This window comes from Apodemus sylvaticus, chromosome 6, assembly GCF_947179515.1.
Source record: "Apodemus sylvaticus chromosome 6, mApoSyl1.1, whole genome shotgun sequence".
Taxonomy (NCBI): Eukaryota; Metazoa; Chordata; class Mammalia; order Rodentia; family Muridae; genus Apodemus; species Apodemus sylvaticus.
In genome coordinates, this window is record NC_067477.1 from 91,138,461 (window position 1) to 91,160,654 (window position 22,194).

The 22,194-nt window shown below is 40.0% G+C and overlaps 1 protein-coding gene across 1 annotated transcript in view; it reads left to right on the top strand.

The window, feature by feature from the left end:
- Window positions 1-5,418: 5,418 nt before the first annotated feature.
- Window positions 5,419-22,194, top strand: part of LOC127687956 (uncharacterized) — a 39,851-nt gene continuing 23,075 nt past the window's right edge. Inside the window, 1 exon segment of the mRNA XM_052186737.1 lies at window positions 5,419-5,483. Coding sequence (XP_052042697.1) covers window positions 5,419-5,483 — 65 coding nt within the window.

Consider the following 22,194-nt stretch of genomic DNA (forward strand, 5'->3'; position numbering starts at 1 on the left):
AGAAGGGTAAACAAAATACTCACAGGAGGTACTGGGTGGGAGGGACTTGGGAGGAAGAAAGGAGGGGGAAGGGAAAAGGGGGGGGGGAAGTATCAGGTATGGGAGAAGGGGATGACATACAGAGAGAGTCAGGAAATTGAACCAAGGTGTGTAGCAATGGTGGATGAGAAATTGGGGGTAGCCACCAGAAAGTCCCAGATTCCAGGAAAGCAAGATGCTCCTAGGACCCAAAGGGGATGAGATTAGCTGAAATACCTAAGAAAGAGGAAGGAGAACCTGTAGAGGCCATATCTAAAGGCTAGGGAAGGTGCCTGGGTGAGGGATGGGACCACCTATTCATCTCCAAATTTTTAACCCAGAATTGCTCCTGTCAAAGGAAATACAGGAACAAAGTGTGGGCCAGAGACTGAAGTGAAGTCATCCAGAGACTGCCCCACCCAAGGATACATCCCACAAACAGACACCAAACCCAGATAGTATTGATGATGCCAAGAAGTGCTTGCTGGCAGGTGCTACCTCCTGAGAGGCTCTGATAGAGCCTGATAAACACAGATGTGGATGCTCACAGGCAACCATTGGACTGATCATGGGCACTCCAATAGAGGAGTTAAGGACAGGAATGACGGAGCTGAAGGGATCTGCAACCCCATAGGAAGAACAACAATATCAACCAACCAGACCCCCTAGATCTCCCAGGGACTAAACCACCAACTAAAGAGGTTATCTGGCATCAATGGGAAGAGAGGCCCTTGGTCCTGTGAAGGCTCAATGTCCCACTGAGTGCCTGGGTGGTGGGGTGGAAGTGGGTGAGGGAGTACCCTCATAGAAGTGGATGCGATAGGGGGTTTATGGAGGGGAAATTGGGAAAGGAGATAACGTTTGAAGTGTAAATAAATAAAATATCAAAACAGAAGAAAAAAGGAACAACACTATGGGTATTACTAATCCACAAGGGAAAGCACACTAAATGCTTCTATTTTCCTTTGGAGTGGAATTTGAAACTCTGTGTGTTGCTGAAATACCAGTTCTTAAATAGTTTGAAATTAGAACATGGGTCTCAGAATTAAATCTACTTTGGTAACCCATGCTTGCCTCTCCCTGGCTGTGGAACTGTACTCAGACAGCCTCGAAATTTGAACTGGCTATGTTCTGTGGTATCACTTAGCATACAATGTTCTCACCAATCTGTTGTTATGGTCTTAAAGGCAGCAGGTCTTTTCCAGGAAGTATTTAGGAAACACCTTACCAGTCTGTGAAATGTTGAGAAAACTTAGTGTTTCCATCTAAACAGTAACATGAGGCCTCATTCTTACAACTTTCTTCCACATGGTTTTATAAAAAATGGTGATTGGAATGTAAAATTTGAAAAAAAATATGATTGGTTGGAATTCCTATGACTTTTATTAAAAATCACTGTTCTGATCAGTATATATACTAAAATCCATGTATCTTTAATATTTTATCTCTTGCTTCAATTCATCTCTGTCACACACTGGGGTGATCTGGTCTTTGGCAAGCACTTTATGGAACTATTTAAACAGTGTTAAAGATATTTAATGCCAGCAGTTGAAAGAAGGCAAAGGCCCTCTTCCCCCTCCTCCCACATCCCCATACAATAAAATCTGTAATTTATTTCATAATAAAGAAGAAGTAAAGGTAGTCCTAGGAACAAAGGGGAGTTTTTCTTTGTTTTGTTTTTAGTAACAAGAGCCATTTCAGTTCATGGAGAAAATATAGCAGTCACAAATGCCTCATAGATAAATATTGAATTTCAAAATACATAAAGTAAAAACTGTCAAGTAAAAAGAGTTAGAATTAAAAGTTCCATAAGTAAACCTACAGACACAATACAAGATTTCAAAATTCCCCTAATGAAAACCTGGCAGAAGGGCACGGGCTATTGCTCATTGGCAGAACACCTGTCTAGTTTGTATAAGGCCCTTTATTTAACTCCTAATACTAAGTATAATGTATAAATAACATATAGCCCAATAAAAATACCTCAAATTAAAAACACTAAGCAAGACAAAAGCAAACAATACCTCATGAATCCCTGATAGGACATTAACACCCTGTGGCCTTATTGACCTTTAAGCCATATGTTATCAACAACAGACACATGTCATTCACTAGAAGGTCTCCTAGACCATACAAAAGACCTCATAGGTTTCAAATGATCAAACTGTTACTAAGTATACACAATGATGCTATAACAATAGGTGAGAGATGAACAGAATTCTCTCTGGGATATCCCCAAATATTAGAAAACTAGTGCCAGAAGTCACAAAGGGAAATTACAAAGCTGATTGAACTTAATCAAAGTGAAAATACATCATGCCAAAGCACTTGGGAAGCAAGACCTCAAGTAAGAGTTATGGGGTAAAATAGCAGAAAGAGGAAAGCACCTGTGTCTTAAGACATTATAAAAGAGGAGAGAACTCAGCTCAAAAGGAACTGGGAGGATAGAAGCAAATAAACAATTTACTGATAGTGGAAAAATCAGTGGAGATAGCAAGCCAAAAGGATGTTCTGACATCCCAGCCACAGGACAAACCCACACATAGTTCATAGGAGCCTTAAACCCAACTGGAGGGTTTCATTGGGAAAGAGATCTATTTTCTCAGTCTTGATATTTCAGACAGTTGTAGTCTGATACCATCTGGAGGAGACTATTGTTTGAGACTGGGCTACTCTGGTGACCAGAAAGCAAAAAACAATCATACCTCAAGTAGCCTGAGGTCATTCAATCACATGTTGGTAGCAGACAGCAGTTCTAGAGAGGACAAGGGTCCTACACAGATGAGCTGAGCCGCTTAAGTTGCAGGAAGGTGGTCAAGAATATTGAGGTCTATGGTCTGCCCTCTGTGGTAAGGAATGTGGACTACAGTGTACACTGAGAGCCCCCATCTCATAGTTAATGGACTGTTCATCCTCCAGAGTGGCCTCCCTGATGTAAATAATTTGCTGCCATAGAGGACTGAGAACATGGAATCCTAGTCTGGTTTGGACAGTTGGTATCCTCAGGGTCACAAACTAGTGGCTTTTGAAACAAACTTTCTGGTCCATCAGCCTCAATTCACAGTGCAACAGTCTGTAGCTCCTGGAATGCACAAAAGGAATGGAGACCTGCCTAAAACTGAACATCAAGCCTTGGCTGTGCTGGTCTTCAGCCTGCACACAGCCAGACTGAATGGATAGTTTCAGTGGTATTGCCTTCTCTTTGGGTGATACTGGGGATTGAGACCTCAAGTTTAAAAAAAAGAATAAGAAGACCACCAAATAATATCAGAAGACACATGCATGCCAAAGAATGCACAAATTGTAATTTAGAAACACAGGTAACAAATAAGGTATCATGATTCCTAAAATGTTTATAGGTATTTAATAACGAAATCAAAAGATCCTGAAGTCATTAAATGTAGGAGAAAGAATTATAAAGTTTAGTTTTAAAACTGATTAATGACCTCAAAGAGGATAGATGATCTGAATAAGAAGGGCAACAATATGGATGAGAAAGCCACAAACACACACACATACACACACACACACACACACACACATACACACACACATATACACACATACACACATACATACACACACATACACATACACACACATACACACACATACACACATACACACACATACACACATACACATACACACATACACACACATACACACACATACATACACACATACACATACACACATACACACACATACATACACACATACACACACATACACACACATACACACACATACACACTCACACATAGACACACACACATACCACACATACACATACATATACACACACACATACACACACATACACACACATACACACATACACACATACACACATACACACACATACACACACATACACACATACACACACATACACACATATACACACATACACACATACACACACATACACACACATACACACACATACACATACACACACACATACACACTCACACATAGACACACACACAGACACACACACACCACACAGACACACACATACACACACACATACACACACATACACACACATACACACACATATACACACATACACACACATACACATACACACACATACACACACACACACACACCCCAAAACACAAACTGATAGTCTGAAACAAAAGAACAAACAAAATAGAAATGAAAAATTCAATTAATTGATGAAAGACATGGTGGACTTCATCACCAATATACTAGACTAAAGAGAAGAAATAATTTTAGGGTCTGGGGTCTGGTAGATGGCACAGATGGTAAAGTCCTTTCCACACAGGCATGAGGATCTGAGTATGGATCCCCAGCACTTACATAAAAGCAGGATGTAATGGCACATGCTTGTAACTCTAGGGCTGAGTGGGTGGAAACAGGCAGACTCCTAGAACCCAATGCCCAGCCAGTCTCACCATTTGATGCACTCTCAGTTCAATGAAAACTTCTGTCTCAAAAATAAGGTGAATGGGGAGGGGAAGAGGTAATCAGAGTATATTATTAAAAAAAATCTTTTCAATAAAACCTTTCAATAAAAAGGCAGGGGAAGACAGAGTAAGACACCTGCCCCTGACTTATAGTTCACACACACACACACACACACACACACACACACACACACCCTAAGGAATTCTAGATACAATGGCAAACTAGAATTCATGTTGGAACAAGTGCCCATTACAGTTTTGGAAATAAAGAGAACAGAAATATTTTATCACCCATCAGCTACTTCTTGCTTTCCCAACCTCACCTTGATCAGTGCCCTCAAGAAACTTCTGATTCTGAACACATGAATATTCTCTACCATCAAACTGGATTTGCTGTTGTGACTGCAACCAATGTATCCACTGACATAGCTGTGTTTAGCTGGGTTTACTTATGAGTAAATCTACAAAAGCTGTGCCGTTAGGGATTTTATAGAAGGGGTTCCCAATGACTACTTCTAGGACCAGCATCAGTAATCCAATGGGGAAAGGTAAAGCTATGGGAGATAAGCAAAGCTCTAAACAGTGCTTTAGGTATTATATACCCATCAGACATTCCAAACTCCAGCCACGTAAGGACTATGGAGTACCAGGTACTTCTCATAGGCACCCCGAATATACATTCAGGCTCCCAAGATCTTCTGTCCCCAACCTACAGTTGACCAGAGCCAATTCAAGGTAGAGCAACTAGACTTGGGGAGCGACACCAAAAGGCAGCAGAGGAGAGGTCCAACCAGAAGTGTGCTGAGGGATACTTCAGGCCAACAATAGCAGCCTCTCAGAAGGCTAGGGATAGAAGCTGGGCCCTGATTGCTAGTCTTCCAAAAGAAAACAATGACTCAACTCTCTTACAAGTTAATCCTTTCTAAATATTGCACACAGCTACACTGCAAGTGGCAAGATGGAGATCAAGATGGCTAGAAGATTCTTCACCTTCCTCAAGAATGACTGTGACCAGAGAAACAGGTAAGCTAACTGAAGATCTTCACCTCTTCCTCTGCTCCTCCGAATCCAATGCCCTGTTCTCATCCCCAACTCTGCAGCATACCAATAGCTGTAGCCACATCCCTCTACTACCTCCATCTCTGGTGGATCCCACATACCTTCCTCTCCTAAAATCCTTCTCCCAACTTACTGCATTATTCTAAGACCCAATTCATGCAGGGATTCCCTGAAAACCTACAAACCATTCTTGCTGGGGAAATGTGTTGCTAACTGTGTCTCTTCATCACTCCTCTGCACCTCCAAATCCAATCCCCAAGTCTTATCTTCAGCTCTGTAGCAAAATGCCTGCTGCAGCCTCCCTTCACCACCCTGCCACCATCTCCAGGGGATCCACACAGATCTCTATCCACCTAGACTTTCTTCCCTTATTCATTGCTTGTCCAGTCCCCAACTCTAGGAGACACTCTCTTGAAAGCCATAGGCCACCTTTTCTAGGGAAATAACTAAGCTAACTGCATATATTTACCCCTCTCTCCATTCCTCTAACTTCCTAGTCCAATATCCCAGACTCATCCCCAGCTCTGTAGTAGACCTTCTACCATGGCCTTTCCCAACTCTGGCTCCATTCCCAGGGTACTAAGCAGATTCTGGTGGAACACAATTCTTCCTTTCCTTTTGTATACCCTCATAATCCCAGCCCATCTCAGTGTCTAAGTATCAGCTCCCAATACCCAGAATCACATTTTACTTAGGACCCCCAAGGGCTATAAATATCAGGATCCCAGAAGAGTTTCCTACCAGGCAACACACAGCTACTACATTCTCCTAAGAACCCAAGAGAGCAATAGAAATAAAGGAGCAAAACACTCACCCAACAAAGACAAAACCAGATTATCAACATTTAGAATTACATTCTTCCTAATGTTAATTTCCTAGATGTAAATGTAAAAGCACAATTAATAACAGCCAGGACAATATGTCTCCACTAGAGCCCAGCAACCCTACCACAGCAGGCACTGAGTATTGCAACTTAACTGATGCAGAAGGAAAAGACCTTAAAATAACCTTAATGAATATGATATAGGTCCTTAAAGAGGGAAGGAGTCTTTTAAAGAAATCTGTGAAGACAAAAACAATGAAAGAAAATGAATAAAAGAATAAAACCACTCAAGATAAGATATTGAAAATAGACTCAATAAAGAACACCCAAACTCAAAGAAATCCGGAAATGAAAAATTTAGGAATTCCAACAGGAAACCCAGGGGCAAACCTCACTAACAAAATACAAAATATGGAAAGGGAATCTCAGGCAATGAAGACAGGATAGAAGAAACAAATACCCCAGTCAAAGAAAATCTAAAAACTTCTGACACAAAATATCCAGGGAATCTGGGATAGTATAAAAAGACCCAACATAAAAATAATAGGAATACTCGGGCAGTGGTGGTGCACGCCTTTAATCCCAGCACTCAGGAGGCAGAGACAGGTGGATTTTTGAGTTTGAGGCCAGCCTGGTCTACAGAGTGAGTTCCAGGACAGTCAGGGCTATACAGAGAAACCCTGTCTTGAAAACCCAAAAACCAAACAAAAAAAAAGAAAGAAAGAAAAAAGAATAATAGGAATAGAAAAAGGAGAAGAAACACATGCCAAAGGCACATAAATATTTTTAAACAAAATTATAGAAGAAAAATTTCCTAACCTAAAGAACGGCATACCTATCTGTATCTGTAGAGGAATTTAAAACCAGCAACATAGCTACTCAGGTAAGGGATCACATCAATAATCTAGATTTGTGTGATATAGCTGGAATACCATCACATCCTTCATACACAACTTTAGTCCCAAATAATGAAGGTAAAGTTAGTTTTAGAAATAATGTTTTGAAAGTGATGTCTAATTGAGGGGCAGGCAAAGTGACAAATCAGAGAAAGATTTGACAGAATGAGTCAGAGATAGGATATGTCCAACTTTCATGAGAACAGCACAGCAAAGAAAGGTGACTTAAGAGTGCAGCAGAGAGGAGGGGGGAGAGATGTGGGAGGGGAAAGGGAGAGGTAAAGGAGGGCAGAGCAAGAAGTCAAAACCGAGAGAAGCCAGTCTGAATCAGTTAGCATGGAGCAGTTAGGAGTTAGCAGTTAGTAGGAGTTTGAGCCAGAACAGCTGAGTTGAACCAACCAGCCAGAGTTCAGAAAGAACTAGAAAGGGTTAGCCTACTCAGCAGTAAGCCTCTGATATAAAAATTACATCCAGCCAATAAAAAACATTTACAATTGACTGTGCCCGGGGCACATCTACAAATTGAATTAATATGATTTCTTTTTTAATATTTATTTAATTTTTATATTTTTTTCTTGTAGCTCTAGTTAAGACATTAAAAACTGTATCAAATAATGATAGAGATAGTAGGCAGCCTTTCCTCATCACTACTAGTTTCTTTAGGACTTTTACCATAAATTTTGTCAAATATATTTTTGCTTCTGTTGATATGATCATGTAATTTATGTCCTCAAATTTATTTATATGATATGTTACATTTACTGATTTGCATGTGTTGACTCAATCTTACTTCTCAGGATAAAGCAAAGTTAGCCATAGTACATGGGCTGAATATGTTTTTGAATTTAATTTCTAAGTATTCTGTTGAGAATTTTTTCATTATTCTCGTTAGAAAAAAAAAGGTTGTGGTTATGCTATTGTTGATATTATGACGTTAACTTTTAAAGCAGGATTTCATTAGCTTGATAAAAAGAGTTTGGCTGGAGAGATGGCTCAGTGGTAAAGAGCTCTTGCTGCTCTTGAAGAGGACCTGGATTCTGTTCCCAGAATTCATATCTTGGCTTACAACCAACCTTTTGCAACTCCAGTTCTAGATAATCTATCTGATGGCCTCTTTTGAGGACATGAACATGGTTCACATACAAACATGGAGAGAAAAAACATTCATACACACAAAATAAGATAAATATATTTAAAATAACAAGAGGTTTGGTAGTATTCCTTCTCTTTGTGTTTATAGCATGGTTAGAGGGACACTAGGGCCATACCATCCCTGAAGGATTGGTAGAATTATCAGTTAATCAGCCTTATCTCTGTGGGGAGACTTGATTAATCACTGCTTATGATGGATCAGCTTACTCTAGGTCATATGAGTTTAGAAATTTATCCACTTATTCTCAGTTTTCCAACTTTATGGAATATAAGTTCTCAAAGTATTCCCTAATGTTTTAGATTTTATGAGAGTTTTATAAGAACTCCATTTTATTTCTAATTTAATTAATTTTGATCTTTTTCTTCTTCTTAGTTTGGCTAGAAGTTTGAAAACTTGATCTTTAAAGAAGCAACTCCTTATTTGATTGATTCAATGTATTATTCTTCTAGTGTATGTTTTATTAATTTCTTCCTCATATTTCTTGCAATTTATTGTATTTGGGTTGAACTTAGGGTTTTAGAGACAATGCTGCTTGTTGGATGATGGAATATATAAATTTAAACATGTGACAGGGATCTTATTACTACTTGTTGAATCATCAGTGGCTTCATTGTAGGTATTTGATATCTGCTGATTTCCATGCTTCTCTGTTGGGTATGCTATGAAGTGTTTTTTTTTAACCACCAGTATAATTGAAAGTTACTGACAAGACACTTCTGGCAACACACATGTTTGACTTCAGAAGGCTGATCTTAGAAGAACCATGTTCAATACACAAAGGGTACTAATTGAGAAACTGAAGAGGAGAAATTATTTTCTTTAATTAGAGAAACTTTTGCTGGAAAGAATGGTCTATTGAAGCACAACATTGACAGACTTGTTACAGTAGCATCTTCTTATGAATGGGCAATAAATTCCAGGGCCCTCCATAAGAGCCTGATATTGTGGCTACTTCCATCTTTTCTATAGCAGAAACTATAGCAGAAACTACAGTTTTGAAATTACACATATCACCAAACCCTGTGTGTTAATGAATAGGTCCCCAGAGTGGTGATATTATAAGGTGGTAGAATATTTAAGAGATAAGAGTCTAGTGAGAGAACATTAGGTCTCAGTTTTTGTGTCTGTCCATGTGAGCTGTTTTGTTGTTATCATGTTCCCTCTATGATGTACTGCCTTGCCACAGTCCCAAAGCTGGAGATCACACATGGAAGTGAAACGTGTAAGCTAAAATAAGGATTTTTGTTTTACATAACAAAATGCCTAATGTTTTTTATTATAATAATGGAAAGTGAATACACAGAGCTACCTATGAAAAATTTAAGTTCATAAAGTAAGTCAGGGATTCACAACAATTAATAGTAAAATACAATAATTATAATAAAATTTACACAAATACAGCCTTTCTCTCAAGTATCTTATCATACTGTAGTTGTCCTTCTTTTGATGATGTTGGACAATTCAATGCTTGTGTAATGAAATGACACAGAATTCATATCTCCATAATGGCTACTTGAACACAATTCTATGATACTGCTGGCAGCTGAGACAGTGACTAAATGACTTATAGACAGGAGTGTCTCAGTATGGACACACTCAATTTCGATGATTCATATCCTAGCTGGGACAGAGCCAGATGGCATGATATTTCATCATGTTCCTCCAGAACAGGTTGCAATTTAAAATTTATGAATTTAAAATTTGGGGGAATATATTGATTCAATAAATTTACAAATTAAATTTTCCATTTAGTATTTTTGAACTACAGTTGATATTAAGGGAAATTGAAACCGTAGAAATCAAAGCTATGGTTGGTGGTTGGGGTTGTTACTCTATTTCTAGTTCCAAGAATAGCATTCCTAGCCAGCAACATCAACTTCTCAAGGGAACCCACTTAAAATAAGAGAAAGGACTTTTTCACCTCCTCATAGAGTTCTACAACATCTGAATTCTTTTCCCAGTAAAATTCTTTTTGAATGAATGAAAGAGAACTGTCCTGCAAGTTAATATGATGAGCATTAGCCTGCCTTTAGCTCCTTATCCAACACTTGCCTTCCTACTGCTATATGTGTATCTCACAAGATAAAATCTTCCTGTTCTTTCAAAAGGATCTTTCAAAGCTGGCCTTTGCTCAGAGGTAATGCCAGTGGGAATGGGAAAGGAACATTTGTTGAAGACCCTAAAAGAATTTTTGATATCAATTACAAAAGCAATGCACATTTACTATGCATTCAAAAATAATGAAACCATATAAAGTACGAGGCAAAAGGTTGTGATGACTTAACCTTTGCTTTTGAAATTATTGTGACAGAAATACACACTTGGAAGAATTCAGATGTTGTAGAACTCTATGAGGAGGTGAAAAAGTCCTTTCTCTTATTTTAAGTGGGTTCCCTTGAGAAGTTGATGTTGCTGGCTAGGAATGCATTTAGGCTTATCATTAGAGTGTATGTTCACTAATGCACCATTTTCCTGGCTGATTACTAATATGGTAAAGAAATAGGCCCTACTCAACAGAAGAGTGGATGCAAAAAATGTGGTATATATACACAATGGAGTACTATTCAGCGATTAGAAATAATGAATTCATGAAATTCTTAGGCAAATGGATGGAGCTAGAGAATATCATACTAAGTGAGGTAACCCAGACTCAAAAGATGAATCATGGTATGCATTCACTAATAAGTGGATATTAACCTAGAAAACTGGAATACCAAAAACATAATCCATACATCAAATGAGGTACAAGAAGAGCAGAGGAGTGGGCCCTTGTTCTGGAAAGACTCAGTGAAGCAGTATAGGGCAAAACCAGAACAGGGAAGTGGGAAGGGTTGGATGGGAAACAGGGGGAGGGAAGGGGGCTGATGGGACTTTCGGGGAGTGGGGGTCTAGAAAAGGGGAAATCATTTCAAATGTAAATAAAAAATTTATTGAAAAAAAAGATATCCTCATTCACAGACATTCGAATAACTATCCCCTATTAACTGTATTCTAATGTAACATTTATATACATATTTTTACAGTTATACATGTACTTCTGTGGATATGTATTAGAAGTAGAAACATTATCTAGGACAAAAGTAGAGATAACTACTTAAAGCAATGATTCCCAACTTATGGGTCATGACTCCTTTGGGCATAAAATGACCTTTTCACAAGGATTGCTTAAGAGCATCAGAAAACACAGATATTACATTTCGATTTTTAACAGTAGCAAAATTACAGTTATAAAGTAGCAATGAAAGCAATTTTATGATTGGGGGGGGGCACCGCAGTGTGAGTAACTGTCTTAAAGGATTGCAGCATTAGAAAGGTCACCCCCTTAAACCCCTTAAACCAAAATCAGACAGTTCTCAATTTCTGGTAATTTTTTGAAAATTTCCCTGTCCCTTTTAGTAGATGCAGCAAAGAATAAAACAGAATTGTTGATATAGTTCACTGTGTCCTAAAACGGAGCTGTTGGGCAGAACTAGTGGGATAAACACTAAAGAGAAACAGGTCAATCAGTTAATGTGAGAGCAGACTGTGATAAAACGCCAACTGGCCACTTTCCTATCTCTCTGGAACATCAGATGCAGTATTCTGGAAATGGCATGGACCAAGGGCAAAAGGGTAGAGGGCAAAAGGGCAAAAGGGTAGAGGGTAGTGCAGCTAAGCACTAGTCTGATAAACATACTACTGTTCAAAGGCTGAGAATCACCAGGCTTCCTTACATGTGAGGACATAGTTGAAACTGTAAATGTACAGGAGCAAAGATGGAAGATTTTTTATTGGGCTAGCCAAAAAAATAAGAGAAATATGATGCTGGGCAAGTATGATGCTATATACTATTTGTATAAGATAATGTTTATTTTGGTTTTACTTGTTTGTTTTGGTTGGTTGGTATTTTGAAAGAGGGTTTCTCTGTGTAGCCCTGGCTGTCCCGGAACTCGCTCTGTAGACCAGGCTGGCCTCGAACTCAGAAATCTGCCTGTCTCTGCCTCCCGAGTGCTGCAATTAAAGGTGTGTGCCACCACTGCCCAGCAAGATAATGTTTAAAATGGAACCATTCTTATGCCCACTTTACAGATGAGGAACTAGAAGAGAAAAGTAATTTGTATGGTTATACAGTTAGGGAATGGGGAATCTAGACTTAAATCTAGGCTAGGAACATAGACGGAACCAGAAAGCTCTGAATAAACTACTGAGACCTTCAGCTTAGGAGATGAAATCAGAATGTGCATTGTGACCTGGTGAGGGGCTTTGGGATACATCTGGTAGGAGCTGAATGTCTGAAATTCTCCTCATAAAATAGGAGGCCTGGGATTACCTGCCCAGACCACAGACATTTGGAAAAGTCTGTATTGTTGATCACAAGCCAAGAACTGCGCAGGGAGCCAAGCTGTTGGTGTGGGGTTTTGTTGTTGTTGCTGCTGTTTTTCTTTCTTTCTTGTTTGTTTAAAATTAGAAGAAAGTATGTTTGCCCTTTGAGCTGATCTGACCCCACTTCTGCTCAGAACCTAACAGCCCTCAGAAGGGTTTTCAGCCAGATCAGCACTCTCTGTGGGGCTTCCAGGTACTTGCTATGCTTGTGGTCATAGGATGACCCATTATCTGTTCGTATGTTTCAGCTCCCTTGTAAATTTTCTCAAAGCTGTAATATATCACTCTGAGATATTTTACTAGATGCTTACAATTTCAAAAGGAGGAGAAATTCCAAATGGAGAAATGATGGCATCATGGTGTCTTTCTGCAGGAAAAGTGTATGTCTCTTCATTTCTTCCTGTCATGGAGATACCTGTGTTGGGATCAGAAGGCTTACTAAATTTTCATTCCATAGTAGTCAAACACAGAGAGTGGGAATGGCCATCACTGCCCCATTGCTGCTTTGCTGATTTTTAGAAGAATGAAACTAACATATAGTTTTTTCCCCAATAATTTATTTATTCACTTTACATCATGATCATAGCCCCTCCATTCTTCTCTCCTCCCAGTCTGACCCTTACAAATTCCTCCCCAAACTACCCGTCCCTTTCTTCTCAGAGAAGGTGAAGCCCCAGCCCCCATGTTGGGTACCACCCTGATCTGGGACATCTAGTCTTAGCAGGTCTAAGCACAATTTCTTCCACTGAAGCCCAATCAGGCAGTCCAGTTATAAGAAGGGGATCTAATGGCAGGAAACAGTCAGAGACAGCCTCTGCTCCAATTGTTAGGGGACCCACATGAAGACCATACTGTGTCTGGTTTTATGTGGAGGTCCTTGATTCATTTGGAGTTGAGCTTAGTACAAGGAGATAAGAATGGATCAATTCGCATTCTCCTGCATGCTGGCCTCCAGTTGAACCAGCACCATTTGTTGAAAAGGCTATCTTTTTTTCCACTGGATGTTTTCTGCTCCTTTGTCAAAGATCAAGTGACGATAGGTGTGTGGATTCATTTCTAGGTCTTCAATTCTATTCCATTGGTCCACTTGCCTGTCCCTGTGCCAATACCATGCAGTTTTTAGCACTATTGCTTTGTAGTATTGGTTGAGGTCTGGGATACTAATTCCCCCAGAAGTTCTTTTACTATTGAGAATAGTTTTAGCTATCCTGGTTTTTTTGTTATTCCAGATAAATTTGAGAATTGCTTTTTCTAACTCTGTGAAGAACTGAGTTAGGATTTTGATGGGGATTGCATTCAATCTGTATATTGCTTTTGGCAAGATGGCCATTTTAACTATTTTAATCCTGCCAATCCAGGAGCATGGCAGATTTTTCCATTTTCTGAGGTCTTCTTCGATTTCCTTCTTCAGAGACCTGAAGTTCTTGTCATATAGGTCTTTCACTTGTTTGGTTAGAGTCACACCTAGATACTTTATATTGTTTGGGGCTATTGTGAAGGGTGTCATTTCCCTAACTTCTTTCTCAGCCTGCTTATCCTTTGAGTATAGGAAGGCAACTGATTTGCTTGAGTTGATTTTATAACCTGCTACTTTGCTGAAGTTGTTTATCAGCTATAGGAGTTCTCTGGTGGACTTTTTTGGGTCACTTAAGTATACTATCATGTCATCTGCAAATAGAGATAATTTTACCTCTTCCTTTCCAATTTGTATCCCTTTGATGTCCTTATGTTGTCTAATTGCTCTAGCTAGAACTTCAAATACTACATTGAAAAGATATGGAGAGAGAGAGCAGCCTAGACTAGAGAGTCTAGTCCCTGATTTTAGTGGGTTTGCTCCAAGTTTCTCTCCATTTACTTTGATATTGGCTATCAGTTTGCTGTATATTGTTTTAACTATGTTTAGGTATGGGCCTTGAATTCCTGTTCTTTCCAAGACTTTTAGCATGAAAGGATACTGAATTTTGACAAATGCTTTTTCAGCATCTAATGAAATCATTAGATCATATGTTTTTTTCTTTGAGTTTGTTTATGTAGTGTATTGCATTGATGAATTTCCTTATATTGATCATTTTGATGTATTCTTGGATTCAGTTGGCAAGAATTTTATTGAGTATTTTTGCATTGATATTCATAAGGGAAATTGGCCGGAAGTTCTCTTTCTTTGTTGGATCTTTGTGTGGTTTTCGTAGAATGAGTTGGGTAGTGTTCCTTCTGTTTCTATTTTGTGGAACAGTTTGAAGAGTATTGGTGTTAGGTCTTCTTTGAAGGTCTGATAGAATTCTGCACTGAAGCCATCTGGTCCCGTGCTTTTTTTGGTTGGGAGCTTTCTATGACCCCTTTTATTTCTTTAGGTGTTATGGGACTGTTTAGTTGAAACTAGTAGGGAAAAAACTGGGGAAAACCCTTGAGGACATAGGCACAGGGGAAAAGTTTCTGAACAGAACACCAATAGTATATGCTCTAAGATCAAGAATTGACAAATGGGATCTCATAAAATTACAAAGTTTCTGTAAGGCAGAGGACACCGTCAAAAGGACAAAACAGCAACCAACAAATTGGGAAAAGATCTTCACCAACCCTATATCCGATAGAGGACTAATATCCAATATATACAAAGAACTCAAGAAGTTAGACCCCAAGGAACCAAATAACCCTATTAAAAATGGGGTACAGACCTAAACAAAGAATTTTCACCTGAAGAAATTCCGATGGCTGAGAAGCACCTTAAGAAATGCTCAACATCATTAGTCATTAGGGTAATGCAAATCAAAACAACCCTGAGATTTCACCTCACACCAGTCAGAATGGCTAAGGTTAAAAACTCAAGAGACAGCAGGTGCTGGCAATGATGTGGAGAAAGAGGAACACTCCTTCACTGCTGGTGGGATTGTAAGATGGTACAACCACTATGGAAATCAGTCTGGCGGTTCCTAAGAAAACTGCTATACCTCTCCTGGGCATATACCTAGAGGATTCCCCAGCATGTAATAAGGACACATGCTCTACTATGTTCATAGAAGCCTTATTTATAATAGCCAGAAGCTGGAAAGAACCCAGATATCCCTCAATGGAGGAATGGATACAGAAAATGTGGTATATATATATACAATGGAGTACTATTCAGCAATTAAAAACAATGAATTCATGAATTTTTTAGGCAAATAGATTGGACTGGAAAATATCATCCTAAGCGAGGTAATGCAATCACAAAAGAATACACAGGGAAAGCAATTATTGATAAGTGGATATTAATTAGCCCTGAAGCTCTGAATACTGAAGATACAATTAGCATATCAAATGATTCCCATGAATAAGGAAGATGAGGCCCCTGATCTTGGAAAGGCTTGATCCAGCATTATAGGGGAGTACCAGGACAGAGAAAAGGGAGGGGGAAAGATAGGAGAATGGATGGAGAGAAGAGGACTTATGGGAAATATGGGGGGAACTGGGAAAGAGGAAAGCTTTTAGAATGTAAACAAAGAATATAGAAAATAAATATAAAAAAATTAAAAAAAAATACCATACTGTACATCTGCTACAAACACGTAGGAACCTAGGTCCAGCCCTTCTGTATGCTCTTTGATTGGCGGGTTCAGTCTCTGGGAGCCCCCACGGGCCCAGGTTAGTTGACTCTGTAGATCTTCTTGTAGTGTTCTTAACCACCTGACTCCCTCACTTCTATCTAACAGTCAGTCTTTAATGTGACCATTTATTCCTTGATTTCATAAGGATTTAGTGGATAAGAGCCAGGCTCTTCACTAAGTCTTGCAGATGCAAGAATGGGACTTACTTTCCCCACTTTTAGACACACACAAATCACATCATGCTTGTGAATTCAAGCAGTGAGGTGACTTGGGGATCTATAGTATCAGGCAATGCTTCTGGTTTTCAGTTCTTGAGTACTGCCTCTGAAAGAGATGAACATTTACATAGCTGTGGAAGGTCCCTAGGTTCAATCCCAGGCATGAGCCCACAGTTTGCTTGCTTAAGATTGTTGTTCCCTTCCTTTATATTCTTCAAGAAATGAAGCCCATTTCCTCCAATGTTCTCATAGTTCTAGTGTGGCAGAACAGTTTCCAAAAACATGCTTTACCTCATGTCCACTGGAAACACTTGAGTCTGGGCTTGCTTTATCTATCAGCTTCCATTAGCTTGCCAAATACCTACCTCCCATTAATGATGGAATTTGTAGTTTTCTTCAATAACTAAGAGAGACAATCTCAAACGTCCAATTGGCGCTAGACCTCAGGAGAAAACTGAGAACAATGGGCAGGCGTGGAAGCTGGGGACCTTAGACAAATGGAGTTTCTAATATTAACACAGGTAAAAATCACTCCTTGTAGACCCCGGCTACGAGCCACCATAGCTATGTATCCTAACTCTCTCAGCTTCTTCACAGATACAGACTTGGCATCCCAGGACTGGGGCAACTGGCCTGCCAAATCCAGGTCTGTAGTCAAGTTGTACACTACACAGAAAGAATGGGACACGTGAGCCACTCTCATCAGGATGCACAGATCAGTTGCTTCAGCACAGTCAAGGGTTTGTATACAGTGCCCACATGACTAATATTCTTTACAAAATAGGACGTCACATGGTCCATGTGCATCTCAGAAAAACAGTTTGGAAGACACATTCTACAGATGTAAACGGTAGTGACTGGTTAGAATATCTGTAGGATCTAGCAAGATAGTTTAATGATTTACTGGATGTGAGAAGAGGCAGAGAAGGGGGGGAGGAGGAAAGGGAGGGAGAGGGACTAGAACTGAGAATAAGGAAGAAGAAAGAGAGACAAGGGCTCGATCCCATGTCTCTGAACTCTAGGATGGGCAGCTTGAAGAAGAGTGGAGATTCTTTGACTCAGGATGAGGGACCTACCCAATTTGTGTTCCAGTTTCCCTTTTTGTAGGAATGGGGAGTAACAGTATTTGCTCTAAAAGTCAGGTGGAGTGCACGTGAGTCCTGAAATGCTGGCATGATGTCAATTATTGCAGTGGGCTGCATAGTCGCTGTTGTTAGTTGCTTGAGGCGTCCCTACAGATCTCTTCCAGTTTATTAGTCAAGGCTCCATAATTTCGAAATATAAACCAGCTTGAATAAGTTACAGACACTCTTAACAGGTGGGGCAATAAGGCTCTCAGCTGAAAATAATGTTCCAGGCTCATTGGTTAGAAATCAAGGACATGGATATTTGTTTTTGCAGATCTTACTGAGCCCATGTCTTCATGATATTCTTGTTTTGCTTTTAGAAACTGCCAAATCATACATCACTTCTACCAGGGGAATGACACAGCATTATGAAACTCCCACACTCTCAAGAGGGCGGCAACCAGGTTTCTTACATAACAAGGACTTTGGCAACTCACCCAGGGCTTGGTAGCTTGCCAGTCTTCCACTCCCCAGAAAAAGGCGTCAAGATTATTTGGACAGTTGGGTATGATCCAAGCTTTGGGCATGGGACAGTGTACAGGCCAACACAGTGGGAGGGCAACTCCTGGGCATTTTGAGTAAACAAGCAAATGCTTCACGATCATTGGCATTTCCAATTCTATCAGAACTTGCGTGGAGGGTACCTGGGTCCAGACCTGTCTTGGATTCTGAATTCTGTGTAACTTATAGAAACCATGTATCTTCCAGAGTGGTCTGAAGGGTCTTCAGTTCTCTATTAGGTCATATGGAATAAGACTGTCCCCAAGAGCCTTTCCTGATGCTTCAAACTGAGGGAAGCAGCAAGGAGCACTTTCACCTGTGAAAAACAGTTTGCGTAAGAGAAAGAGTCTAAATTTCCTAAAGGGAAGATGGACCCAGAGCCAAAAAAGATCAAGATCAACTTTCCATCTGGGAGGCAATAGCCTTCAGTGCCAGCAATGCAGAAGCTAGCTAAGTTCTTATTAAAGTTCCAGCACAAACATTCCATTCATTTTTTATTCTGCTCTGTTAACACTGCTCGCCAGAGTATGGATGGTCTATAGTGTGAGGTTGCTTTATTTACCTTTATTTTATTTACTTCTTGCTCCAGTGAAAGTAAACCCTGAGAAGGAATGATCCTGACTGCTTGTATGTGACCTAACATTCTGTTGCTTTTATGTTAGGGGAAGTAATGCCCTTTCCAAGATAAAAGGCGACTGAATTCATGACACGTTATTGAAATCAGGCCAATTTTTTTAAGCTTTTGTTCTCATAGTTCCACTGGCAGAGTCTTGTTGAGTAGATTTAGTCTTGAAGAAGGTTGTTATTCATGTCAGGTATTGTCCTTGGCATTTTCAACACATTATCAGGATTTCAACAATACTTCCAAGTACATGCTCTTGCCCCATGACAGATGAGGGAGCTTGCGTCAGAAGAGTGGCTTTGGCTAGGAAAGGAGGTACAGGGGCCTGGTGGAGCAGGCTTGCTACATCAAAGCACCAGCTTTTTACCTCTTGTTGGTACTACACAGAGGAGATTGCCCTGTACTAGGGGGCTCTTCTGGTTTAGCGATTCAGATTTGACTTGAACCTTCATTAGAAACTGCACTCAACCTTTTGCCAAATGGAAAGTGATTCTGAAGTGAAATTAGACTTTTGTGTTAGGGTCAAAGTCTCATGGTTTGGGCCTGGCAAGACTGTTCAGTGGGTAAAGGTGCTTGTTGCACAAGCCTGATAAACTGAGTTTAATCCTAGAAACTCATGGAAGAAGGGGAGAACGAAGTCCAAATGTTGCCCACCTCTATGCATACCAATACTAAAGGATAAGAACCCCTCTGTTTTAAATTTTCCCCTATCTTGCTTTGGTATAACCAACAAGAATGTGTCACATATGGATTCCTTTGCTGTTTGTGAGCAGATTGTAGAAAAACGTGATTGAGAGCAGAACTCAGTTCACTCAGGCCTTGCCCTGAGGGTCCTGCAGGGGAATTTCCAGCAGTGCAACAGTTTCCACATTTCCTTGTTTTGCAGAAAGTGGTAGCCTAACAGCAGAACAGCACCCTTCACTTTGCACCCCAGCCCGAGGGAATTTGGGGAGGGAGCAAGTATCTCCCATGCTAATTCCAAAGCTCCTTGCATGCCGAATTGGGCTATACATTTCCAAAACAGCTTATTGCCAATGTTCCACAGGGCAGATGCTCTACAGATGTTGGTGGTGGGCAACAACAGAAGGGCTCAGTGTGTAAACAGCTTTGAGAAATTCTAGGTTTCTTTACCTAGATGCAGGGCATCTCAGTGCTTCTCCAGTACTGATAAAGATCTGGGTCGACGTTATGGGGACACAGATTGCATTGCTGTATAGTTGACTCAACTGTATAATTATTTAAGGGAGAACTATGTTGTCAGAACCTGGGAAGTGCTGTGGTAATCCTACTCCATTACCTTCCTGACTCATCTCTGTGCTTTTGTTGATGTGATCAGTCATTTTTATATTCATTCATCCTCTGATATTAAGTCTCTGCTAGGTAGAGGGCAATGTCATGTCCTGGATGGGTAGTCATAGCATATTTGGTGCATTTTAGAATGAATAGTCTAGTTTAGAAGGTAAGAAACACACACAGATACAACTCCATTCTAGACAGTTAAAAAAAAAGCATTTCTGCTGTCTACAAATGAAAATCAAATTAGATCTCAAGAACTGAAACTAAAATAAAAATCCCTTTTCATCGAGGGATCAGATTGGCATCAAGAGTGAAGGTGGTTTCTGGGCAGAACTTCCATTTGCACAGCATGGCCTATGACCTGCCATCTCTTTTACTGATATGAGCCCATTGCGACATCATCTCACTGTGGTTCCAGGAGTCCCTGAGGGCAGCCTCTGAAGGCAGAGAAGAGGGAGTGGTGTGGACTCACTCCAAATACTTAGTCTTAAATGGTATTAAGGTTTTATAGACAAGCAGAGGGCAGACTGGTGGCACCATCCACCCATTGGCCTTTTGCCTAACTTGGATAGAGCTTTCCTGGCTGAAGAATCCTCTTCCCAGAGTTTATTTCTAGCTTCTGGCTATTGACAATACAAGTAAACAAAAGGTTGAACTGTTCTGTGCTAGGCACAGCATTAAGGGGAATCAAAATTAGTTGTAAAGGCTAGGGTAAGAAGCGAATTCATCCTTAGATAAATGTATCAAGAAAACCGGAATGCTTAGAAGATGCTCAGAGAGGCTTGATTCCCCAGAACAGCGGAATACAAGTCAGGAAATTGGGGTGGGGGTGGGGGCTGAGCAGGGGGAGGGGAATGAAATAGGGGGGTTTTGGAGGGGTAACGTGGAAAGGGGATATCTTTTGAAATGTAAATAAAGCAAATATCCAATAAAAAATAAAAACAAGAAAAATAAAATATTTCTAATAAAATTGAAGAAATACATAGAAAAAAAAAGTGTTTTTAAAAAAGAAGATGCTTAGAGGAAGAGCCTTCTTTTACTTGGACCCCAGACTGTTTTCTTTATGGCCTTTAACTGGCTGCATGAGGCTTTCCCACCTTATGGAAGATAATATGTTTTACTAAATATTAGTGTTATCCACCCCTCCCCAAATCACAAAAAAGACACAGGGTAGTGATTGACTAAATATCTGGATACCAAAGCCTAGCTAAGATGGTGCATACAATTGGTCCTTTATGTACATTAGTGCCCTCTTTTCCATGGGGGACATAGTTAAATAGATCTAGTAGGTACAGAAATTATGTATAGTACAAAATCTTATACATACTGTCCCCTCCCCATCTAAACACATGAGAAGAGTAAAGATAATGGGTAAGTTTCACATAAGAGGTTAACATAATAACTTAATAACAAAATAGAGCATTTATAAATACACACCACAAAAAGGCTGTGTGAATGTGCTTTCTTTCTCTTTTAACCACTACAGAGTAGGTAGCATATATAGGGTAGACGCACCACAAAGCATTGGCTCACACTCAGGCAGGATGGGGCAGGACGATGCAGGATTTCATCGCACAGCTCAAAGCAACATGCAACCTTAAACTTTTAAGTTACTCATGGACTTATCCATTCATATCTTTGGAACAAGGTTAACTATAAATAATGAGGAGCACTGTACAGCATGTGTGTGTGTGTGTGTGTGTGTGTGTGTGTGTGTGTGTGTGTGTGTTGGATAGAGAAATAAAATGTGTTCCCCTGAGTCGATCATAGCCAGGAAGATTTTAAGCTTCTATGTCTTCACAAGGTCACTCTTCATCCTGCCTCCAAATGTGCATTTGCCCTTCTTCTACCTCTTGTTTCTGACTAATGGTGAAGCCTACTCCTCAGTGTCACCTCAGACAATCTTACAGCTGATCTGGCTCTAGCCATCCTGTCTCTATTCCTTCTTTCACAAATGCTCACAGATCCCCACCTTCTAACCATTTAGTTGCACTGTCCTCAACAAGCAAGGTCTTCCCTTTCAGGTTTCTCGGTGAACTGACTCCTTGTTACTGGCTATGCGCCCAATTGCTCCTGTTTCTGCTCAGAGTGAC